The 25,056-nt window shown below is 35.3% G+C and overlaps 4 protein-coding genes across 6 annotated transcripts in view; 3 read left to right on the forward strand and 1 right to left on the reverse strand.

Moving 5' to 3' along the window:
* LOC125065108 (moesin/ezrin/radixin homolog 1) overlaps positions 1 to 8,883 on the forward strand; it is a 33,496-nt gene extending 24,613 nt beyond the window's left edge. For all 3 annotated transcript variants that reach the window (XM_047672539.1, XM_047672541.1, XM_047672540.1), the window contains 8 exons: positions 3,202 to 3,324; positions 3,511 to 3,681; positions 4,418 to 4,629; positions 6,111 to 6,371; positions 6,447 to 6,552; positions 6,640 to 6,774; positions 6,891 to 7,256; positions 7,332 to 8,883. In XM_047672539.1, coding sequence (XP_047528495.1) covers positions 3,202 to 3,324; positions 3,511 to 3,681; positions 4,418 to 4,629; positions 6,111 to 6,371; positions 6,447 to 6,552; positions 6,640 to 6,774; positions 6,891 to 7,256; positions 7,332 to 7,496 — 1,539 coding nt within the window. In that variant the 3' untranslated portion in view covers positions 7,497 to 8,883. The remainder of the gene's footprint in view (positions 1 to 3,201; positions 3,325 to 3,510; positions 3,682 to 4,417; positions 4,630 to 6,110; positions 6,372 to 6,446; positions 6,553 to 6,639; positions 6,775 to 6,890; positions 7,257 to 7,331) is intronic.
* A 1,765-nt stretch (positions 8,884 to 10,648) lies between these two features.
* LOC125065227 (GDNF-inducible zinc finger protein 1-like) lies at positions 10,649 to 13,759 on the reverse strand. Its single transcript, XM_047672734.1, has 7 exons — positions 13,358 to 13,759; positions 12,968 to 13,282; positions 12,096 to 12,299; positions 11,861 to 11,973; positions 11,484 to 11,647; positions 11,246 to 11,398; positions 10,649 to 10,794 (listed from the first exon to the last, which is right to left on the reverse strand). The coding sequence occupies exons 1-7, from the start codon at positions 13,523 to 13,525 to the stop codon at positions 10,664 to 10,666; spliced, it is 1,248 nt and encodes a 415-aa protein (XP_047528690.1). The 5' UTR covers positions 13,526 to 13,759; the 3' UTR covers positions 10,649 to 10,663.
* A 3,083-nt stretch (positions 13,760 to 16,842) lies between these two features.
* LOC125065206 lies at positions 16,843 to 18,828 on the forward strand. The gene is made up of 5 exons (XM_047672709.1): positions 16,843 to 16,975; positions 17,073 to 17,180; positions 17,495 to 17,602; positions 17,682 to 17,741; positions 18,704 to 18,828. Exons 1-5 carry the CDS (start codon positions 16,961 to 16,963, stop codon positions 18,743 to 18,745), a joined length of 333 nt encoding a protein of 110 aa, XP_047528665.1. The 5' UTR covers positions 16,843 to 16,960; the 3' UTR covers positions 18,746 to 18,828.
* A 1,225-nt stretch (positions 18,829 to 20,053) lies between these two features.
* On the forward strand, positions 20,054 to 23,946 carry LOC125065455. The gene is made up of 7 exons (XM_047673036.1): positions 20,054 to 20,419; positions 20,786 to 21,129; positions 21,336 to 21,429; positions 21,869 to 21,976; positions 22,177 to 22,284; positions 23,370 to 23,429; positions 23,905 to 23,946. The coding sequence occupies exons 1-7, from the start codon at positions 20,054 to 20,056 to the stop codon at positions 23,944 to 23,946; spliced, it is 1,122 nt and encodes a 373-aa protein (XP_047528992.1).
* The last annotated feature ends 1,110 nt before the right edge of the window (positions 23,947 to 25,056 follow it).

Here is a 25,056-nt window from a genome sequence, read left to right on the forward strand (position 1 = left end):
TCTAAGTTTTAATGGATGTAATTGTTCCTAATTGAGGGTCGAGCAAAACGTCGTAGCGTTTGAAACGGGTTACGGAGGAAAAAAATGAAACGGTGTCTTCCTCGCACGATGTGGCCGAGATGCGACGCGCGTGCGAACGTATCAATGGTGAAGAGAAATGTCCCACACGTTCACGAGTTTCACTTACGATTTAAATCATTTCAATCACATACATTGCTGATTTGTCTCACTTATTTAGCGAAACTTCGAACAATTTCTCTCATATATTTGCAACCCGGAACTTTGTATTCGGAATAACACGAACTAACTATAAACTGATCAATTCATTCAAACGTAGATAGGAATGTGTCCGTAAGAACAGCTGATTTTGCCGTGAACGCGGTCGTGAGGTTGTTGACCATACTTTCGCCGCTGCCACGGTTCAGTGCTGTTGCATTGCTTAAACTTCAAGAACCTAAAATTGACTAGTTGAATAGAGAAATATACATCTCTTTATTGTTATGTATTTTTGACGGTTATGTACTTATTTTGCAGTTGCATTTGACACGAATTAATCGAGTCTATTGGTAACTAAGATCCTTGGAAAACGTATGAATAATATCAATGACAACGTCTGTTATAAATAAAAATAAATATATATTATATGTATGTGAAATTCCATGAAAAATATTGGACTTTACAACTATATTTCCTATAAGCCGGAAACAGTGGTGGAGAAAACGGCGAGGTGTGTGACGACCGCAGTTAGGAAGTTGGTATCACCAGAGGACGATGAGGATGCGGCGTTTGATAGGGCAGATGATGTGGTAAGGTCGGCGAGGATCTTGAGTAGACACGCTAAATTGAATGCTAGCCTGTAAACACAAATAAGCTAAGAATAATTAATAGTTTCTGAACTTCTAACAGCTAGATTTTCATTCGCAGTAATTGCGTCATGCAATCGTAAAAATCTTTAAGGTAAACTGCTACAGGTAAATGCTATTTTTCTTCTGCATAATGTTCTTTCCCAGATGCAATGTGTGATGTATAATTTTTATTATGTTTATTATTCTACTGCTGGCTATAATTGTATTTTATACTACATACTCTGTTATAAACATTTTATGCAATGAAATTATAAACGATATGTCGAGTTTTGTATGCTCATAACCTTTAGTTAATAGTGAAAGTATAGAATTTGAATAAAAACACCGCCTTCGTGGTGGATATTAAAATTTAATACAAAATAATAAGTGGATAAAAAATATGATTTTATTAACATAAATTTTAAGTTAAAAGCGATAATAATGATAAAAATATATCTATATAATTGGCCAGCATTCTTTAGCGTATGGCGTCATTTTACTGATAATACCTTATCAGATCTCGCAGACGACAATTTTCAGCATTGTAATGAAACTTCGTAAAAAACACTTCCTCGCAGCATAGGAGACTTCTAGCGCTAATACTTGTTTAAAATTGAATATTCACATATAACGATACCGTTTTAAATTCATCACGTCCACGTATTATCAATTGGAAATATCATCGATATAAGTATTCATTTAAAATGTAGTTTATATATCGATAAATGCTTTTTTTTTCTTCAAAATACTCCAAAATATACTACATTTATATTTTATATTGTATTTTACGTAATTAAAAGTAATGATAAATTTATTACCGCTATGATCGACTAATGCTGATAAAATATTTATCGCAAAATTCATTCATATTTTGTTAACGTTTTAGCTAAATTCTGAATTTAATCGTTTAATTATCACGCTACTTTCGATAACGTGAACGCTCGTTAGAAATCTAAAAATTTTAAATATTTTATGCCCCGTGGATTTGTCTTTTCTCTTATATTCAATACATATTCATTTGTGAAACTTCTGTCATTTGTTTCGAAAGGAATACATCTAAACTGTTAGATTATATATATCATTATAACTAACATTTAATTTTTATTCGATTGCAATAAATAAAATAGACGATAAAAGACTTAATTGACTTTCGTTTTGAAGAACTTGTGTTAATAAAAAATAGATAGTTCATTCACTCACGAAGGAGCGCCCACTACGTTAAATTATTATCGGAGTGCATTAGTATGAGTGACTCTCTTACTTAAATGATATCTTAGTGTGCGTGAGACGTTTGATATTAAAGACAGCAAAACATACAAATTAGCCTATATTTGTTTAGTTTAATTTGTTAAATATATATTATAATGTGGAGGGGCGCGTCCTCATAATTTAATAGTTATATATATCACAAATTCAACGAAGATTGATATTCTATATTGGTAAAGAAGTTACAACATCACGATTGTTCGTAAAAGTTTTATATATATTATGACACTATTTAGTATTCTTACGATGTGTTCGACTGTACACTTGCATGTTGTCCGCCGAAAAACTGGCGCTGAATTGTAATTAATTGTTGCCTTTTTAACGCTTTCCCTGGACCACTTGGGCACGCAACGAAGTCAGGGTCGCTACCATTCTCCAGATGGGTAAGACGAATGACTATATGTAATTGTATGATATTTGTTTTCATGTTATTTTTTTTTTTCATAGAAATTTTCAAACAATAAGTTTAGAATCTAGTTTAATATCTATATTTCAAAAACGTGTACCTACATTTACTACCCGTACAGATAAATAACTCTACCGGCGGGTATAGATAGCGACAGGGTGTGAGCGAGAGGCAACGCCATTTTCAATTTCGTTCTTTACCTGAGTTGTATACTCACTCTTTATGTACTACAAGCTATTTATAATATATAAGCTTCATGACTTTCTGTTTGGCCTAAAGGTTGACTGGTAGAGAATGCCTTCAGGCATTAAGTCCGCCTTTTGTTCCAACTTTTGTTGTTGGTCAATAAAGTTTTTAAATAAATAAATAAATAAAAAATAAGCTATGGAAAAGGTTAAGGAAGGTAATTCGTAAACACTAAACATGTTCGATGACTCAAGATTGGCCCACAGATGAGCTACAAAGTAATAAAACATGATACGATTAATGTACAAGTATATCCATGACGTCAGCCTCACGTTGTGATCAATATGCATGAGAAATAACGCTTCAAATCAAAACGTCATAAGTCAAAATCCCTAATGTGCCCGTATTTTCCGTTTTCTCCTTATATCAATGATTACGAATGAGTCCTTGTGAAGTGTCATTATGTTAGGAAACTAATGTGTACAATTTCGTTTCCAGGTGATGCAACAAGATGTCAAGAAAGAGAATCCACTACAGTTTAAATTCCGGGCCAAATTCTACCCGGAAGATGTCGCAGACGAACTCATTCAGGAGATCACGCTCAAACTCTTCTACTTACAAGTGCGTATTCACAGCGTTATATTCAGTACTTACTATGTAACCGGATATAATTCTTAGTTTGAATTAGGAGTTATTTGTTTTAGTTATTTAAACAGTCGTTTTGTTGGAATGAAAAATGTCATTCTTTACAAATAGTAAAAAATACCAGACTCATCTGGATCTAACAGGGTGAAATTTCCTATACAGGTAAAGAACGCAATCCTCTCTGACGAGATCTACTGCCCGCCGGAGACGTCAGTGCTGCTGGCGTCGTACGCAGTGCAGGCGCGCCACGGAGACCACAACCCCGCCGTGCACGGAGCCGGCTTCCTCGCCAACGACCGTCTGCTGCCCCAGCGCGTCACCGACCAGCACAAGGTATTAATCGACACACGCAATACTTATTTGTCTCTGCTTATAGACTGCACCTTTGCAATATCATGTAATAAACTAATTATTAATCAAAATAATAAGCTAAAATGCATGACATACATTTTTTAGACCGCTGATGCTAAATTATTTAGAATGCATTTATTGCTGGGATAGTTTCCTGCTATCATTTGAATTATTTAGGCGCTTACTTTCTCAATTACCAAACATGTACCTTACTTCAAATGTCATCATCATATACATAACATAAACATAAGCAGCCCGTAAATGTCCCACTGCTGGGATAAAGGCCTCCTCTCCTTTGAGGAGAAGGTTTGGAGCATATTCCACCACGCTGCTCCAATGCGGGTTGGCGGAATACACATGTGGCTGAATTTCGTTGAAATTAGACACATGCAGGTTTCCTCACGATGTTTTCCTTCACCGCCGAGCACGAGATGAATTATAAACACAAATTAAGCACATGAAATTTCAGTGGTGCCTGCCTGGGTTTGAACCCGAAATCATCGGTTAAGATGCACGCGTTCTAACCACTGGGCCATCTCGGCTCTTATCATATAATACAACATATCATGTGAAGTGTTTGACATAAAGGTTCATATGTATTTATGAATTCATGTCATAATGCATTTGTTATATGTATGTATTCACATAACTAACAACAAACTGACACAAGCCATCGCTGATAAAATTTCCAACTCTAACGAAAACTTTTCCCCCTCAGATGTCCCGCGAGGAGTGGGAGCAGAGCATCACGAACTGGTGGCAGGAGCACGGCGGCATGCTGCGCGAAGACGCCATGATGGAGTACCTGAAGATCGCACAAGACCTCGAGATGTACGGCGTCAACTACTTCGAGATCCGCAACAAGAAGAACACGGAATTGTGGCTCGGAGTCGACGCCTTAGGCTTAAATATCTATGAAAAGGATGACAAGTTAGTAAAAATATTTATGTGTCTATTGGTAGAGGGGGGGGGGGGGGGGCGTATTTGCTAGGAAACACTAAAGTAGTTACTCTACCATATTTACTTACTGTATCATTGATGTTGTGTATGCATTGTTAAAACATGAAAACAGTTCATTCAAAAAAATTGCAATTTACGTTGTGCTATATATATTATATTATAGAGTTTAGACAGAGATAGTCCAATGAATAGAACACGTGAATCCTTAACAATCATTGCGGATTCGAGTTAATTCTTTTTAACAATGTTTCACGTCGTTCTCAACGTTTAAGGAAAATATTGTGTGGTGTGCGTGTGCCGTCAGAAATGTTATCACATGTAATTCTCGGTAAATTGCGAAACAAGTCTATGTCCTGCGGTCAGGTATTGACGTTCTGTTACAGCTATTAGTAGAATTTTGTATTTCCGATTACGTTGAGAAATTAAAAATGTAACGAAACAATTTAAAAGAAATTAATTTTACCACAGATTACAAAATAATTTTGATGTAATATAGAAAAAAAAATTAAAATTAATTAGTGTTAAGTATTGTTTAAAACTGCTTACATGATTTTTCACGTCAATTAGTATAAATAAACAGTATAAATTACTTAATTACTAGTTTGAATGCGGTAAAGGTTTGGTATTCTATGCCCTTTTCTGTATCTCTGACAACTATATAAAAATTTAATGACGATCTGTTGAGTAGTTTCGACGTCAACAATCTTAACTCATTTGCTTTAAAACTATCAGTTTCAATTTAAACCATAAAATAAGATTATGTCCAGAAACTATTATTACAAAAATAAGCTATCACTTCAAGTAGAACGTAACAGCTGATATGTTGAATAGGTGATTACAGTAGTTTTGGCGTGACATAATCAATTGAGAAATAGATAAGATAATCGCGCGCGTCACAACTCGATCGAGATACGCCAAATCTTTTTACCGAGTAGGTACGTCTACTTTATATAAATGTCGAATTATTTCATGATTATAATTAGTAATACGTGAAAAATATTTTTGTCTGTCGACATTTATAACTATTATTATATTAAATGCTACTATCTCACTTACGATACTTGATATACCGTATTTTATTATCATGAAGGATGCCTCACAATCTTCGTCACTGAATCATTCCTTGAGAAGTTACTTCACAGAAACTGGAATTAAACATTTAGACAGTTACCTCATACTACAGTATCCGAGACCGTCTGCCTCTAGAGTGGCTAGTTTATAAGGCTGCTGGCTCCAAGGTCAACGATTCATATAGTAAAAATTATAAATTTTATGAGTAAATAAATTTTCAGTTGGTACTACCTCTTTGAAATCACCTAATATGTGGTTTTGCTACTGAACTCTAGAACCCCTATGAACTGAGCAGTAGATGTATTTACTTTTTACGGGTGATCCCTTACTATCGAGTCAGATATAGATATCGATCGAACGTAACCACAAGCAACTTCCAGACTGACGCCGAAGATCGGTTTCCCGTGGTCCGAGATCCGCAACATCTCGTTCAACGACCGCAAGTTCATCATCAAGCCGATCGACAAGAAGGCGCCGGACTTCGTGTTCTTCGCGCCGCGCGTGCGCGTCAACAAGCGCATCCTGGCGCTCTGCATGGGCAACCACGAGCTCTACATGCGGCGCCGCAAGCCCGACACCATCGACGTGCAGCAGATGAAGGCGCAGGCGCGCGAGGAGAAGCTCGCCAAGCAGGCGCAGAGGTGAGCCGCCCGCCCCCGCCGCCTGCCCCGCCGCCGCCCGCCGCCCGCCCGACTCACGACTTACGTTCTGTGCAGGGAGAAGCTGCAGCTGGAGATAGCGGCTCGTGAGCGCGCCGAGAAGAAGCAGCAAGAGTACGAGGACCGCTTGCGACAGATGCAGGAGGAGATGGAACGTTCGCAGGTAAGCACGGTCGAAAGATACGATTTCTTATAATTCTGGTACCAATTAAATTCGTGCATCAATAAATCTGATGACTTATTTGTGTAGGCGAATCTTTTGGAGGCGCAAGAAATGATCCGACGGCTGGAAGAGCAGCTGCGACAGCTGCAGGCGGCCAAGGAGGAGCTCGAACAGCGTCAGAATGAACTGCAGGCCATGATGCAGCGCCTCGAAGAGACCAAGGTACGTTTAAGATAAACGGTCCCGACCGTTGATATTCGATTATTTCCTTCGAGGCCATTTAATGATGTAAAATAAATGAGACTGCAATGTGATTATATAATAACTTATATTTGTAGAATATGGAGGCGGCCGAGCGACAAAAGCTGGAGGACGAGATCGCGGCGAAACAGGAGGAGGTGTCGCGAATCCAGCAGGAGGTGGAGATCAAGGACACGGAGACGCGGCGTCTGCAGGAGGAGGTGGAGGAGGCGCGCCGCAAGCAGGACGAGGCCGCGGCGCTGCTGGCGGCCGCCATCACGCCCACGCACCACCACGTGGCCGAGGCCGGCGAGGACGCGGGCGAGGAGGCCGGCAGCGGCTCCGAGGCCGGCGAGGAGGCGGGCGGCGGCGAGTTGGCGCGCGGGCCCGACGACCTCGTTGACCCGCTGGCCGAGCGCCGCACGCTGGCCGAGCGCTCCGAGCGCCTGCACAACCAGCTCAAGGTACGCCCCGCGACTCCGCGCGCTCCCTGCCGCTCCCTGCCGCTCGGTGCCGCTCACTGCCCGCTCTCGTTACAGGCGCTGAAGCAGGACCTGGCGCAGTCCCGCGACGAGACCAAGGAGACGGCCATGGACAAGATCCATCGCGAGAACGTGCGCCAGGGCCGCGACAAGTACAAGACGCTGCGCGAGATCCGCAAGGGGAACACCAAGCGCCGCGTGGACCAGTTCGAGAACATGTAGAGGCCGCGCTCGCCGCTCCGCCGCCGACCGCCGACCGCCGACCGCCGACCACCGCCGGCCACCACACGACAGCTCTATATATCATACGGAAGTTCGTACACACGGCGCGATTCGTCGGATGAGTCTCGTCGGTCGTCGACGGCCTCTCGGAAGGCGTACGCTCGTCGGTCGAGTCGCGCGGTCCGACGTCGCATTCGAGTAGTCGAGTGTCAAATACTAACAGATTTTCCTGGTTTCGTTCGAAGTGCGAAACCGCGAATTAATTGCGAACGGGAGGGGGGCGGCCGTCGGAGTGCGACCGACGTTGCATATTGTTCACACCGTCCAGGCGATATTTAGCTGTTTGATTGTCGAAAGAGGTCACCTTTATATTCTGTAATCGAAAGGTCGAATTAGAACGGTGCTTGCGTGTTTTTACAAATCGGATCCGTCGGGCGTCGTAGTCGGGACTATAAGTGTAAATATTGATTATTACTATTATTAATAGTAATTTTATTTTAGACTATAATGTGCTATAATAACCGAATATGTATACATTGTTCGAGGATGTATCTTCGAAACCGAGAATATTGAGATCATAACGGCACACAGATTCGTTTAATTAATGTAATTATTTGTAAGTGATTTGAATTTTATTCTATAATAATGATTATGTATCGATCGGGAGCATCTTGTGAGTCATAAATTAAAGCGCTGTGTGCTTCGTTTTACTTTAACTTTATCATGTAGTCGGCCTGTTAAACGTTTGTTGACGTTCGTGGGAGAGATGCGTGGCTGCCGGCGCGACTCGTCGAGCAAGCGAGGAGTCCTGTAGCACTGCGGAATATATCGTGTCGGTTGGAGCCGACGGCTATATCTTTATATAAATCTTAATCTTAAAAGTGTAAAACACCAATATTTTCGAGGATATTTAAATTTACAGCTAGTTTTGCTCAAAGTGGAACAAGTGTCCGAAGTGTCTTGAGAGTAGTGGGGGGTGAAAGGGAGGGGCGACGGCCCTTATTTATTTTTATAATCATTTATATTTTAGATATAGGAGTTAGCTTTCATGTGTAATTAATTATCGTTCGTTTCTGAATCACTTCGTTCCCTCGTTATTATTGCTCGATGTTCCGTATGTTTACTGATATTACGTTATATGCGATATGTTGTGTAGTTTTATATCGGTTCGCTGAACGCCACGTCCTACTGATGACTGCTTATATATCGGCCTACGTTTCTTAATTATTCATACTTAATTCCTGAACAAAATTCTAACCTAAAATTTAAATATTTAATTGTATGCTTATAGGATGTGTATAATGTTATTTTTAAGTGTATTAAAGGCATTCCATAAGTAACAATGCGGTGGCGTGTACTTGGTTATTGAATAAAACTTGAGAAAATATTAGTTTGAAATTATTTGTACGTGTTATTAACAATAAGTGCCATCCGTCGCATGTCCTGGTCGTTGCTCGCAGCCGGAATACAGCAGTATTGAAAGTTTATCTTGTAATCGTTTCGAAAATATACAATACCACGTTGCCTTTCAATATAGGATGAAATTTTTTTCAAATAAAATGTTTAAGTAAATAAATTGAGTTTTATTTCTGATTTACATTATATAATATATTATTTTCTTTATATATAATTTCATTACAACTTAAGGATAATTTAACAGTAACGAAAAAACATTATAATTTATTGTAATCATTAAAAAAATCATTGAAACGTAAATTATTTTTATTTACATTATGTACAAATTCTCATTAAAATAAGATCATATTTATTATTAAAGATATCCTTATTATATTGTTTAAGATATATCATTCAATAAGCATTTTCTGGAAATAATTTAAATAACATTAATTACTTAAGTATAAAAAATACAATCGAATTGATAACCTGTTTTCTAGAGTCGGTTAAAAAGTCTTTAGATAATGAAAAATGATAACTACGATATTACAAAGTGAGGTAAAAAATTCAAGTTCAGAATAAATATTGTATATCGGCAAACATCATATTTAAAACGATGACAGACCGCATCGAGACGTAATATAGAGTTACTCTCACCAAATTGTCATGGCGTTTTTTTTCGTAATTATATTCCAAAGAAGCAAATAAATATTATTTTGAGAAACGAAACTCGATGAGATTATACTGTTGTGTATGATTCTAGATATAAAAACAAATTCCTAATCATAAATTACTTATTTATTTTCCGTCCCTCTCGCACTGCTTGCAACTATTGCTGTTGTTAGAAACGCCATTGACACTTACAATGAGATAAAGTTAACATTTCATTATTGATTGACTTTTATTAGCACCAAATTACTTTTGTTAATCGATTAGGTAACGTTCATTGTGATCTTTTTCGATATCTGCCGATGCACAATATTTATTCTGAAGGACTTATACAGGTTATTTTTAAGTGTGAATATATTTAATGGAGAGAACTAAAACTGAAACTCGAATTTAAAAATAGTTTAAGAACTTTCCCACGAAGTCTACGTAGGATAGTTTGGCGGGAATTCTTAAATGCTTTATAAAGCTAAAATGCATGACACTGACTAGATTTTAAAAGCAATGATTTTTATACAAACATTTGTTATAAACACAAAAACCGCAACGTCGTATTAAATTCAAAATTTAAATTTTAGTTCAATAATAGCATTTATGCCCATAAAGTAATTCCTTTTGCATCTTCCATATACACAATTATTCCACAAAAAAAATTATTCCACGAAAAATTCTCACGAAAAGGTATACCATAATTGTCAATATTAAATTTCATACTAAATTTAATTTTGCTTACACATTTAAAAATGATCCTGTACACAGCCAGCAAGATTTGCTGCGGAATGTGGATGGTTAACCAACTTCATATCATTAGACTGTTTGACATTTTTCTCTCAAAAAACATGTTTTCGAAAAAAAAATTAAAAAGTACTCTTCTGAAGATATGATAGTATTGGCACCTCTACATTGTAGCCGTTTTTAAATATCCTACAACTCATTTCTAATGGACAGGTTTAGAGCTTAGTCTGCATGCGTCGCCCTCCTTTATTACAGAAAATAATGATACGAATCTAAAAAAATAAACAGTCTTTTTTATTGTATTCTGTCATCACCGCAGCCGAGTCGAATACATCCGAACCGTAAGGTCTGCGCGGGGGTCGCGGGGGGCGCTAGGGCGGCGCGGCGGCGGCGTGCTTGGCGCGCAGGTGGCGCAGCAGCGAGCTCTTGTCGCTGAAGCGCCGCTCGCACGCGCCGCACGCGTACACGCGCCCGTTGTGCATCATCGTGTGCCGGCTCAGCCCTGACACACCGCGCTCAGTGAGCAGTGGATACACGATAGGAGACGGGTTTATGGACTAGTATATCGGACGAAACGGTGTGAAATTGAGCGGACTGCCAAATCACCCGGTCACCTGGTAATAAGTGGTCATCGATGCTTATACACATTGGCGTTGTAAAAATATTAACGATCCCTTACATCGCCAATGCGCCACGAAACTTGGGACCTAAGATGTTATATGTGTCTCACTCGCCCCTAACACCGGAACAAAATAAAAAACAACTAATTATAGCTGTTTGGTGGTAGAATATATATAATATAATAATACGAATAATACGAGTGGGCGGTACCCACCGAGACGGGCTCGCACGGAGCCCTCCCACCAAGTATACAGGTACTACAAAAATACCATAATTGTTGATATTCAATATGAAATAAATGAAGATATAGGTGAAGTGCCGAGCTCACTCACCGGAGGCGTGCAGGAACACCTTGGGGCAGCGCGAGCAGCGGTGCAGCGCCAGCGCGCGCGCGTCGGGCGCCGCGTGCGCGCGCGTGTGCGACGTCAGCGCGCCGCGCTGCGTGAAGCCCTTCCCGCACTGCGCGCACTTGAACGGCTTCTCCTCTGCAACACGCGGACGGTGGAAGGGTGATGCGCGACTACAGTGATCGTCACACCCCCAGGGACGCGTTCGATCGAATCGCCGTACCTCCGTGCACGAGCTCGTGGCGGCGCAGCACCTCCCTCTGCGCGAAGGCGCGCGCGCAGACGGTGCAGACGTAGGGCCGCTCCCCGGAGTGCACGCGCGCGTGCCTGCGCAGCGCGCCGCGCGTGGCGAAGCGCTTTCCGCACTGCGGACAACGCGCGCGCTCGCTGTGCGCGCGCACGACAGCGGTCACTCGAGTGCATTACATTGATAACATCTGATTCGTGATCTCGCTGATTTCTAATGTTTTTTTAAAGAACTATTTTTAAAAAAAAAATAGAAATATATAATAATATACAAATATAATATTTTTTTAAAGAATTATTTTTTTTAAAGAACCAAATAATACGAGTAAAAGATAAGGCTCATGAGTTACTTACTCCTTTGGCTGCATCACATTCTTGTCAATATTGAGAGGATCAATATATTTAATTGTTGATTGAATATTTATTTGATTATTACTAGCTTCATTTTTAATACTATTTTGTTGCCCCTAAAACATTTTACATAAATATAATAGAATAATCAAAAACTATGCTTGAGAAATTATATGGTTAAGTAGCAATAACTAAATCAAATAAAACCTATGAGGAAAATAAAATTTGAATAAAGTACCTCATCAATTTCCAAAAGCTCTAAAATCATTTTTGTCTTGTCTCCTGTTTCTATTTCTATTAATTTCAAATTTTGATCCATCATCAAAGCTTGGTCACCATCTCTTGTTAAAATACCAAGTTCCGAAAGGATAGAAGAGAGAAATTCAGAAACATCTTGATTTTCAGGTATCTCGTTACTTGTACTCAGTTCTGTTGAAGGTTTCTATAATATAATAAAAACACTAAAGCATCTTATGTGCCTCAATCACTCAACAATATACAAGTTTACTAGTATCATAAAAGTTACAGGTTCGATAGAGTATCATTGCCCATCATATCTAACATATATAAATAGGATAAAATAAGTATATCTCGTATTATGTTAAGTAAGGCCATGGAAATTAAAGACCAAAGTGTGGTGATAAAAAAAAAATAATAAAATTAAGTACTGGCATTAATAATAATAATTAATATCCAGTTTTTTAGAGACTTTGTAAACAAGTTATTATTAAAGAGAATAGAGCATTATTCTATTTGTTGAATGGAATTTAGAGATTTCATGGAAAAGAGAGTCACTAGATCAGCCTATATAGTTAAATTGCATTTCCAAGGAGGTATTGAACTAGGCCTTATATAAATATTGAAACATTAATAATAATAGCTTATTATAAACCTTTTTTTTACAAATCTTATTATAATAACACTGTCCTTACTGTCAAATTAGTATAAACCATGCATCAGAAGTTCATCAGTGGCAGGATAAGTTCAGAAATATTGGTTTATTATTTAATTAGAGATCACAATGAATAGAACTTTATTCAGTTTCATATCTGACGATTTTGGTATAACTTACACTCCAAACAGTATACAATATCTGAATAGTATATTTACCTCAATATGTTCATTCGATACACAGGACAAACCATTGACATCTATATTTACTTCCAGGTGTTGTGTCTCCTTTACATCTAATGCTGGTTCCACATTGTCGCTGCCTAATCTATATGATAAGTTTTGTGTTTCATTCTGTTCTTGTTTTACTTTCAAATCAGTATCTTTTTTTGTTCCCGATTGTTTTACAGCTAAGAGATGAGATTTTAACTTTTGGTACGTCAGGACACATTTCTTTTTAAACTCATAGTAGTTATTTAACTCTTTATGGCACTCAGTACAAATCATGTCAGGCAGGCAGTCCTCACGGGTAATCTTGAAAATAATTAAAAAATATAATTAAATTGTTGGTATTAATAATGGGAAATGTAAGATTGTATGAGCATGTACCTGTAATCCAACACACATCATGATTCTCATTGTAAGAGAAGCACAAACATTATCAGTATCTGTAAAGATAGGAACAGTTTCTTTCACTTTTTCCAGGCACAATCTGCACATTTCATGAACACCCTCGATAAGCTGATACTCAGAACGCTTTCTGGTGTAAGTTCGCATTTTATATCTAGATTATTTATTTTTAATAAAATAATACTTTTAATAATATGACCGATAATTTAAATGAAATGCATCAGGTGATCAATTCTTTCTACACTACAGTTTTTTAATTACAGTATTCATTTAATAATCATTTATGTATATATTTTTGAATTATAATCGAAATAAAAAGCAATATTTTAGATTAAAAAACACAGCAAAGGACACATAGACAGATTCAAAATCTTGTTTATCTTTCAGTCAAATATATTAAATCAAATTGATTTGATATTAGATTGTCAGAATGACAAATTTCAATGTTGCATAGAACAAAAAATAAACTAATACGATTATTTAATTTAATATCTCTTTGTATATTTAAAAATAAATAAAAAAATTTGTAAGTTTGTATACATAAACTGACAATAGGTAAGGTAAGCATAAAAATAAAGTCTCGATCCGGCTCAAAGGATCAATATATAAACATGATTTTGAACGAGACAATTTTGCAGATGAGATTGTATAATTCGCTATGCAACATGTTTAATATACTAAAGTTATTTTTTTAAGTAGGCTCTTAATATGGCTTTTGAATCTTAATTTTATAAGAATATAAGGTCACATTATTAAATGTAAAGCTAACTCTGGTTTGTAGATTCTACTATTTTTAGTAGTTTCCTTACTGGTTTTATATTGGTTACTCTATTTTATTGAACATAATATATTATATTCTGTATAATGATCATTTCTAGATCTCGTGGCAGATGATACCACGTTATAGACAAAAGCCTTGCCAAAGTGTTGACGAGCGAAGCGACATACTCATAACAGAGTTCGTTTAACTTTCCTCCTTTCTACCATCTCATTTTGTGTTGATCCGACCGTTCCGTTAAACATTCTTACTTCACACTTTCTAACACATAATTTGTGCTTAAGGACTTCGTTTTTTTGTGTATCGTAGCTTTAGACTGCATTGTAATTTTTGACGTTCTTACAGACCGCCATTTCTCCACATTTTTTAATCAAGAATCGTAGAATACATAAAAAAATCAGATAAGATGTGATTTCAAATAGAAAATAAAAATATTTAAGGGAAATCCTTCCTTTAAGTTAAATTTTTGTCATGATGTAATTTCAATAGAATCATCAAAAATAAAATTATATATCCGTGAAAAGTCAGGATGGGTCCCCAATCATTTTACAATTAAAAGGTTAATTGCTCCAAGAAAACCGTGATTTCATGGTAATTTATGAAACTAATTGTTATAATAATACTAAGCAATTGTTATACATCGTTATACAATTTAACCGTAATTATTACAGAAGTGTATTACAACTTCTTTAAGAGAAAATATAGTACTGTTCAACAAAAAAAGGGTGCGATAGTTTTTATTGTTATTGCCAAAAACTTTTTTTTACTGGCTATCTTTATGCGTTTTCATTACGAAAATAAGAGAGAGCAAATCTTACTCAGTATATTAAAAGAAACATCAAAATTTTTAGTCTCGTGTATTTCTTCGTTGTTGTTGTTGTTGTATTTAAATCAGGTATTGCTATTCTAAAATGACGTAAAGCGAAAAGTATAAGAAAAGTATTTAAATCAATCGCCTTTGAGATTTCCGGTTAAACTTGACTAGGTTTCATCAGGCTCTTGCTTAAGAATGAAATATGTATTTTGTATATAAACAACACGCTTCAAAGCTCACAGATGTTTTCTTAAATTGAGCTTAGTTTGTAATTAGCTTTTATATGTTTAGGGAATCCAAAGGTACTATATAAATATCTTTCTTATAAATTTTACCGAGTAGATGAGTAGACCGAGTAGTATCACAAATATAACAATTAAACAATATAATTAATAAAACAAAGTCCGGTTCTGTGTTTTTCAAGTACGTTAGATACATAAAAAAATTTTTCACATAAAATAATTTATTACTGTTTCAAAACTAACTGGACACGGTATTATCTGAAATGTCTGCTTTGAACCAAAATAATATTCCGAATAAAACGACACTATTTTTTTCTAAAATGAACAAAATTTGGTCGATTGGGGGCTTACCCAATTTGTGGGTAGATGATGTGTACAATAACAAGATATATAAATATTTTCATAGATTTATAACAGTGTGTCTTTTTATTTTTGTTTCATTGAATATCGCTACATTATTCATACACACTTCTTTGTCAGATAAGCAATCAAATGATCGACTGCTCTTTGGATTCTCACATCCTATTCTCATAACATATTACATAGGCTTACAATACCATAAGGCAGAAATGAGGAACCTACTAACTAAACTTTGTATAACTTTAAAAAATATATACAATGATCCTGATGTAGAAACGCGCATGATTAAGAGGGCTGCTTACTTTTCCTTTGTTTATACTCTTTCTATTATTGCATCGTTAAGTTCTTATGGATTCGATGCTTTGATGCAAATCATTTATTCCGGTAATTATAATTAATATATAAAAGCTGATTCATTAAGAAACTGGTCCATAAAGTGTAAATTGTCGCTAAAAACGGCTACTGAATCCTAGATCAATAGTTATAGCGTACTAAGAAAAAGGCTATCGTTCCAATTCAATTGCAATTATATAGCAATTTTAGATAGTAGATACTCTTTAATTTTTTAATGATAGACAAAGAAGATGGGATATTTTACCTCGGATAGACTCTATTGCTTTGTTCACAGCCGTATTTCTATAAAGCTTAGACAGAACAAACTATTTTGAAGTATATCATGAATACTTCTTTTTTTAAGTTAAAGTTTTATATAAAAAAGATGATTCGCATCATCAATAAAGTCGACCCACTTCTGTCATGTAAAAGGCGACGGTAACATTATGCTTTATTTTGCTAGATGGATCGTTCATCACGGTGGTAACAGCCTGGCCCGATATTGAAGATAAAAGCGTTTCGGCGGATCTTGTGCGTATTGTTATTTACGTCATCTGGTGGATTTTTATGATAAGGGTATCAGCTGTCATGACATTAATCATAATGACTACGGTAGCTCTCAGTCATCAGTATAAAAACTTACAAAGTTACTTCTACAGTCTAAATGACATATTTGAAAATGATGGTGATGAGAATGACCTAAATGAAAAAGAGGCTAAATATGTCGAAGCGCTAAAAGTTGGTATAAAGTTACATTCTGATACGTTGTGGTAAGTTTGACAAATTTAGAAATGTTATAGATACTTGGAGTACAATTCTTATGTGAGTAGGTAAAATTATGACTTTGATAAAACTATTATTCTTTTTGTGATATTTCTTTGAATATACCCCAGATACTTATCGATTATGCAACTTTATGGTTTAATACTTTCCACTTTTATTAAAAAACTTTTTTTTAATTATTGTTTTTAAGGTGTACAAAACAATGTCAGGTGACATGCAGCGTAGTTATTAGTGGTCAAATTGCTGTAAACGTTACCGTTATTTGTCTACTTATGTTGCAAATGGTGGTAAGTGGCAAGAATAATATTTTTCTTCGGAATTCAAAACTGTTCAAAATTCTTTAATGCGTATATTTGTAGATTACTCTCAAATATTACTTTCCAGAACTCGGAACGTACGCTTGTGAACGCTTTGACTATCTTAAACACCAGCATAGCGGTCCTGGTTAGTACTGGTTTTCTTATGTGGAACGCTGGTGACGTCACTATCGAAGTAAGTTTACAAACCTTATTGGAAGATTGTTTAATTACTTATGTAGTGAAGCACTAGGTAGTGCTAGAGGCTAAAAAAGGGGATTAACCTGCACTGCTAGTGTATTTACACTATAGGCCCGCGTTATCTCTAAAAATCTTATTATCTTAATTAATCTTATTTCTTACAGTGCTATCATCTCTGAGCAGCATCCTCTATCATCAAATGGCCCATTTGCTAATCGATTTTAAAATTAATAAAAATGGGACAAATTTAATTGTTTCTTCTTCGAAATTTGTTTTTTTTTTCTTTAGATATAATTACCTATTTTACAGGCATCTCTCGTTCCAACGGCCATGTTTTCATCCGGTTGGCATCACTGCAGAAGCCCCACATCCGCAAGAATTAGGAAACTGCTGGTCGTAGCAATGACTCAGGGACAAGTAGGTACCAATGTCGTATGTAATTCCAATTTATCCTACATTAAGACTAGATCTAATATAAGAAATAATTACATTCCAGAAACATGTTGTATTACGAAGTTTTGGAGTTGTTGAGATATCATATCAATCATATCTATCGGTGAGTATAAAATATATCACTGAATGTAAACGTCGCACTAATTGGCTAATTTAAGAAGGTATGAAACGATTTAAACCTAGCTGCTTGTAGATTCGTAGATTTTCATATGGCTATTTTTTCACAATGTTTTCCGCCATTAATATATAAATACTATTTAGACATAAAAATTCAAAGATGGGAAAGGGACGGTTTCACGTGCTCTAACCACTGAACCATCTCTTTTCCTTTTTCTTAAAAATACATTGCAATGCATTTATATGATAGAATGAATTTAAATCTTGAACATGTCTAACCTCTCTATCTAAGGAAAATAATTTGACGTGTTGATAGTTTCGTGGATGATTAATACAGTGTTAATGCTAATGGTATGAATTAATATTTCCATTAAAAAACGGAAACAATCTTATTATGTCGTAAGATTTCTAGCGAAGCAGGACACGAGACTAAGGGAAATTGTATTTATTTTGATTTTCATGCTGGATCTCTCTCTGTTACCGCTTCGCGCTTACACGGCTGAACCGTTTAAATGTAATTTTCTATGTTGATTCTTTGAGTTCCGTGATAGAGTAAAAATGGGAGGTTTGTGTGCAGTTAAGTTTTATAAATTTCGCGCAGATAAAACCGCGGGTTTAGCTAGTATATTAAATGCGTATAGTATATTTCATTTAACTGTTTATTATAAACATAATCCTAATTATATTACTTAATTGGTGGAAAAAGTAAATAATGACTTCCATAACGATTCTCAATACTAGGATCTACATTCGAAACGGTGGTAGCTGTTTATTAATATTTTCGTTTGTAATGAAGACCAAAAACTGCCTGTATAATAGTCCCCAGTACAAGGGCCTTAAATTGTATTGGCACATACAAATGTAAGATTTGCTTTTCTAATGCGAAAAGTTTCGGCGCTGCTGCGTTTTCGAATGCTCGATCCCTGGAATTGTCCTTTCCAATTTCAGATTGTGAAATCTTCGTATTCGGCTTTTTCTATACTGTATTAAGGTAGTATAAAATTATTAAGCCCGTATGAAAACTTGCAATGTTTAATATTTTATTTTAAAATAAAAATATGGATTGCTGTTAAGCTGTGTTTTAATGTATTTGATTGCATGATATATTTTATTTTTAATTGTTACCTTCGACTCTTACGATAAAAATATACGCAAACATTTAAAGTTGTGCATAAATTACGTAAACTAAGGTTTGTTTATCTTTATTTCTACTTCGACTGGAATAGGCTATATATATTCTTGCTTTGAATAATATGCTTTATTTATTAATGTTTTTTTAATTGACGATTTAAATTTATGAATCGGCAAAGATAAAAGTATCTGTGGATTTTTTTTATAGAAGCAAATAACTTGCCCTAAGAAGAGTTTATTGACTTTGCCGATTCGGAAACTTGGCGTAAACAGCTTACTTCTGTTATTTTACTAAAATCTTCACTTCCTTTTGTGAAGAATATTTGGAGCTTACTCCAATACAGTAACCTAAAGCGAGTGCGTAGATACACAAGGGTGACGTAAGTAAATTTTTAATGTCCTTGCCCAACGTGGAGCGTGAACCCACGACTTTGAGATCTGTGGCTAGCTAACCAATAGTCGAAGCAGTAATTTTAAAATATAATTATTACATAATTAGCGCTAATTAAAATGATTTATAATATAACCTACTTATTATTGCTACCTGAGGGCCGTGATTTCCTAATAATTTATGTATCATCTGATACTTACTGCTATGCAGAGATGTAATCAAATAAAAAATAATTAAGAAGCTGATATTTAAAACCCTTTATTGTGTACTTCAAATTAGTTCCAGAAAAATGTTTGATGGATTGTAACCCATATCTGCACACGGGGTCATTTTCAATTTAATTAAAAATAGTACTTTCACAGCTAAAAATTCTAATTACTATTACAAACTAGTTCATGGTGTTTAATCAGCATTATATTTTAAAATCGACGGCAAAATGTTCGGGGCATATTTGAGTTAAATAATGAACAATAACCAAAGAGACCAAAACTTTCAATAACCACGAACATTGACTATTACTAATTTAATAACAATGTTCTTAGGTAGAATGGATAAGGGTAGAAATAATCTTAAATACTTTACTTAAAAGACTATTAAACCAAATAATGTAATAACAGTAAGTCCGGTTCTGTATTATCAATGACGTTAAATAGATATAAAATGAATTTCCTATGAGATATAATTCATTGCACCCTAAGCACTTACCACTACTATCTAAAATGTCAGTTTTAAAACTAAATTATATTCCAAATAAAACGACTAAATTTCTTTCCAAAATGAACAAAATTTGGTCTGTAGCAGGACTACCTAATTTGTGGGAATTTAACGTATATCATAAGAAATTATACAAATATTTTCATAGATTTTTAACACTGTGCATATTTATTTTTATAATATTGGAAATCGCGGCATTTTTCACACAGTCTTCTTTATCAGATAGACAATCAAATGACCTGATAATATTCAGCTTATCACACCTTGTTCTTATAAATTATTACGTAGTTATAGAATACCATAAGAAAAAGTTAAAAGATTTAATTTTTAAGCTGTGCACATCTTTAAAAAATGTGTACAATGATCCTGATATACAAATGCGAATGATCAAGAAGACTTCTTACTACACAATTGCTCATTTTGTTACAGTTAGTGTATCCTTGGGCTCTTATGGGTTTGATGGACTAATGGAAGTCATACATTCAGGTTTTTACAGTTTAAAAATAATCACCTAATTAGCGAGCTAGTTAATACAGAGAATGAATTATATCAAATCACACTTAGCTTTTTTAAGGATGGACGAAAATTAAATAATTCTTAATGCTTTTTCACGGCTGTTTCGGATGATTCCACAAATTGTATTCGTTTACAACGTTAGTGCTTAATCAGTGAAGTTATCATGTTACTGAATTATATACATTCTTACCTTAAAAAGGAAAGGAGGCTTTTGTTCAGCAAGTTATTTAACTTTACTATTTTTAAGACGCCATAGTATCTATTTAATATGGTCAAAGTACGACACAAAAATAACGTTAGCCTATATTTTGCCAGATGGATCATTCATAACAGTGGTTACAGGCTGGCCCGATACTGAAGACAACAGCGCTTCGGCTAACCTTATGCGCTTTATTATTTACATCATCTGGTGGATTTTTATGATTAGGGCAACGGCTGCCATCACGGTAATCATTATGATAACAATATCTCTCAGTCACCAGTACAAAAACTTACAAAGTTACTTCTATAGTCTCAATGAGATATTTCAAGATAATTGTGATGAAAATGACCTAACTGAAAAAGAGGATAAATATGTCAAAGCCCTTAAAATTGGTATTAAGTTGCACTCTGATACGTTATGGTAAGTTTGATAAAACGGGAATAATCATAAATATTACGTAATTTTTATTTTCAGTTCGTAATTCAGAATAGATATGTAGATTACAAGTTAGATGAATCTGTAATTAAATTATCGAGCTATTCGAACTGAATGTATGAGGCTAGTTTTTGTGGATGGTTTAATTTCAGGTTTACTTAGAGTTTTGTTATTAACAAATCCACTTTTAGGTGTACAAAACAATGTCAAATGACATGCAGCTCAGTTATCAGTGGGCAAATACTTATAACCGTGTCCGTTTTGTGTCTTCTGATGTTGCAAATGGTGGAAAGTTTTCAACAGATAGATTGATTTTCTTAATTAAATGAAATTATAATTATAAGCCGCGATGGCCCTGTGATTAAAACGCGTGCATCTTATTGATGATTATGATATACCCGATGATTGATTGACCAGGCAGCATCACTGAATTTTCATGTGCTTAATTTGTGTTTATAATTCATCTCGTGTTCGGAGGTGAAGGAAAACATCGTGAGGAAACCTGCATGTGTCTAATTTCAACGAAATTCTGCCACATGTGTATTCCACCATCCCGCATTGGAGCAGCGTGGTGGAATATGCTCCAAACCTTCTCCTCGATGGGAGAGGAGGCCTTAGCCCAGCAGTGGGAAATTTACATACTGCTAATGTATGTAATGTGTGTAATTAAAAATGTCTTGAATACGTATATATTTGCAGAATAGTTTGAATTATAACTTTCCAGAACTCGGAACGTACGCTTACGAACGTTTTGACCATTATCACCACCAGCTCAGCTGTTCTGACCAGTAGTGGCTTTGTTATGTGGAACGCTGGTGACATCACCATAGAAGTAAGTATACAAAAATACGCCATCTCTACATGTTATTAAAATAATTGCGTAGTCTTTCATGCATTTTGTGACTAACTGAGATGATTTTTTTGTTATCATATTAGATGATCTTTATTAAATACAAAACATGTCATTTATGTATATACGTACATGGTATTCTCCTACTTTTTTATATATTATAACATCCGTTTGATTGTCAGGCAGCTCTTGTCCCAACTGCCATGTTTTCATCCGGTTGGCAGCACTGCCGAGGCTCCACATCCGAAAGAGTTAGGAAGTTGCTGTTTGTGGCAATGACCCAGGGACAAGTAAGTGTGTTGAATGCTGAGAATTAATAAAGTAAACAGAGTGTGGAGAATTAGTTGATGAAACCAGCTCTACTTAGTGCACCGTAAACTTTAAATCGTTAACATTTAATAACCTTATGAAAATCGGTTCAAGATTGGATTTTACTCACCGAGTAACGAAGTTCTTTTACGCGGCTTACAGTAAGCTGAAATTTTGTATGTAAGCTAATATAAGTAAACAATCAACAAAAAAATTACAAAATTTGTGACATTTATCACCAAACCCCTTAAATTAGGGGATGGAAATTTGTATGTGACTTTCGCAATTTTGATGCTAGAGGTCGGAAAATTGATGTAGAGCCCGTATATTAATTTTAAGACCTCTACTTTTCGTTACTACAAGAACTATTGTATAACAGAAAAACAGTGAACAATGGGTACATTTTTCACCTCACGCCCTATGTGTACGTAGCGAAATGGACAAGTCACATGTATTGACTAAGGTGTAAAGTTTATGAAATTAGGGCGCGTGAAATTAGAAGTTCGGCGCAACGTGAGATCTCAGGGCCGGATCTACCATATGGGTTTTTGGGCTTCAGCCCAGGAACCCGTGGATTCAAAGGGGTAAGTCAAGTCAATGTCAAAAATAGGCGATAATGCGAAAGAATCCATAACTTTATTAAATTAAACAGATCATAAGGTTTACCGCCCAGGGGTCCTGCAATTAATCAAACCCATTTAATTCAAGTCTACGTTCAGATATGTCTTAGGTGGGCCCCTAAGTAGTGTTAGCCCAGGGCCCCCTAAACTTACGGTCCGGCCTTGTAAGATCTAATAACTTTTTGACAGTGCGATACATATGGTCGTCTTGGCAACATTTTACATGATTTTTTTACGGTGGAACTCTACTGTGCCTGTTATTCATTACAGAATATGTTATAGCGTTAGCAACTTCGTTCCAACCACTATCCCAACACACCATTCGTTTTTTGTTGCGCACATCGTCTGTTTATCTTATTTTTTTTTTTGGATTGAAGGCGTATGTAAATCAGGATTTCTAATTCATCTCAGATCTCATATTATTAGATGTAACAATTACATTCCAGAAGCACATTTTTTTACGGAGTTTTGGAGTTGTTGAGATATCATATACGTCATATGTGTCGGTAAGTATAATTATAATTTAGTACTAACAATATATTTTATTAAAATAGCAATCTAAAATATTTATAAATAACACTTAACTAAGAAAAGTAAAGTTAAAATTTTGTCAAATTAAGTAACTTTAGTTTTAATGGTCAAAATTTTAACTTTAGTATTAGTGGTCAATCAAACATATTATGTTTGATTTGATTGAAGATCTTCGTTGTATTTTCAATTAAGCTGCTAAAGAACAACCATTCAACAGAGCCTTTTAGCCTCTTTGTCGCCTACACGTTGAATACTTATTTTGCTGCTTGAGAAATTAATATTCTTTATATTGTATTCTGATAAATACACATATACAGCATTTTTTTATTTGAATAAAATAAAATTTGTTTGTTAGACCGATAGCGAATCATAATATGATAATTAGATTAAATATGAATAAACTCGACAAGTCGACTTAAAAATATAATAAGATTCACTTTTCATTTTCAGATCGTGAAATCATCGTATTCAGCCTTTTCTTTCCTGTATTAAACTCACTAATATTTGATGTAAATTATACATAAATATTTTATTCTTAAAATTCAATCAACAAATATAATAATAATTTAAATGTAAAAAATAAAATTTTAAAGTCGACTAGTTGTACTTAATTAAATAAACTGTCACCACTAACTTTTTAACCGACTTGAAAAAAGGAGGTTATCAATTCGACTTGCAGTTTGGAATGTTGTTGAAATTGCATATTATCCATATATGTTAGACTGCGTGAGTGTTGAAAGCTAAAATTTCAAAGAGTATCTATGTAAAGAGTATCTATGTAAAATTTCAAAGAATATATAGGACATTTTTTTATGATTTTATATAAAAAGAATCATATATAATAAGAATAACGTCCAGTGGCAGTCAAGTGGTTAGAATGCGTTCATCCTAATCGACGATTGCGGCTTCAAACCCAGACATATATAAAAATATCTGACCAACTTTTACAATGGAATCAGGTCTGAGGTCATGAAAAAAAAATCTACTGTTCCATATATTTGGCCATGTCTAAAAAAACATAAATTAATAGAATAGATGATGTTTTTCGAGACATCGATGTAGGTTTACTTTGAAGAATCAAAATCAAAATTATGAGAACTTTCATACCTATAAGTTTCTAAAACAAATGGAAACGTCGGGTATAAAAAAACAAATAATTTTCTGAGTCCAGTCACATTTGGAAATGCAAATGAACCAAGAAGGCTGATTAGTTGAATGTGATGTAAAAAAGTGTATTTTTTTATATACATACAATGAGAAAGGGGAAAATACCAAAGACATAGTAATTGGACGATAACTTTATTTTTCAGTCTCACCCTCGATATATCAATAACCATGAACGGTAGGTTAAAATGCTTAGTACCTAAATTGTAGAGCATAAATAAAGCAACAAAATAGTATCTTTTCACAATTCTCCTATCACGATGCTGAGTTATCGCAAAAAAACAAACAAAGAAAATAGATTTCAGAGAAAAAACGCCTTTAAAAACACGAACTCAAAAGCGAAAAAATATATTTTATACACACAATCTTACATGTAACATTTACATCTGCTTATAATATTGAAGTCGGCGGCTAATCCCAGTGATTTGTGCAATGTCC

The sequence above is a fragment of the Vanessa atalanta genome, chromosome 7 (genome assembly GCF_905147765.1).
Source record: "Vanessa atalanta chromosome 7, ilVanAtal1.2, whole genome shotgun sequence".
Lineage (NCBI taxonomy): Eukaryota > Metazoa > Arthropoda > Insecta > Lepidoptera > Nymphalidae > Vanessa > Vanessa atalanta.

What these genes read in the sequence shown, in the direction of transcription:
- LOC125065227 (XM_047672734.1), bottom strand. Translation starts at nt 13,525, where the DNA reads ATGCGAACTTACACCAGAAAGCGTTCTGAGTATCAGCTTATCGAGGGT. An exon ending in TGATGTGTGTTGGATTACAG is followed by an intron (nt 13,283 to 13,357) that starts GTACATGCTCAT and finishes ATTATTTTCAAG; the next exon opens with ATTACCCGTGAGGACTGCCT. An exon ending in AATGTGATGCAGCCAAAGGA is followed by an intron (nt 11,648 to 11,860) that starts GTAAGTAACTCA and finishes GCGCGCGCACAG; the next exon opens with CGAGCGCGCGCGTTGTCCGC.
- LOC125065206 (XM_047672709.1), top strand. An exon ending in CTGGTGACGTCACTATCGAA is followed by an intron (nt 17,181 to 17,494) that starts GTAAGTTTACAA and finishes CCTATTTTACAG; the next exon opens with GCATCTCTCGTTCCAACGGC. An exon ending in TAGCAATGACTCAGGGACAA is followed by an intron (nt 17,603 to 17,681) that starts GTAGGTACCAAT and finishes ATTACATTCCAG; the next exon opens with AAACATGTTGTATTACGAAG.
- LOC125065455 (XM_047673036.1), top strand. Translation starts at nt 20,054, where the DNA reads ATGAACAAAATTTGGTCTGTAGCAGGACTACCTAATTTGTGGGAATTT. An exon ending in CTGGTGACATCACCATAGAA is followed by an intron (nt 21,977 to 22,176) that starts GTAAGTATACAA and finishes TTTGATTGTCAG; the next exon opens with GCAGCTCTTGTCCCAACTGC. An exon ending in CATATACGTCATATGTGTCG is followed by an intron (nt 23,430 to 23,904) that starts GTAAGTATAATT and finishes TTTCATTTTCAG; the next exon opens with ATCGTGAAATCATCGTATTC.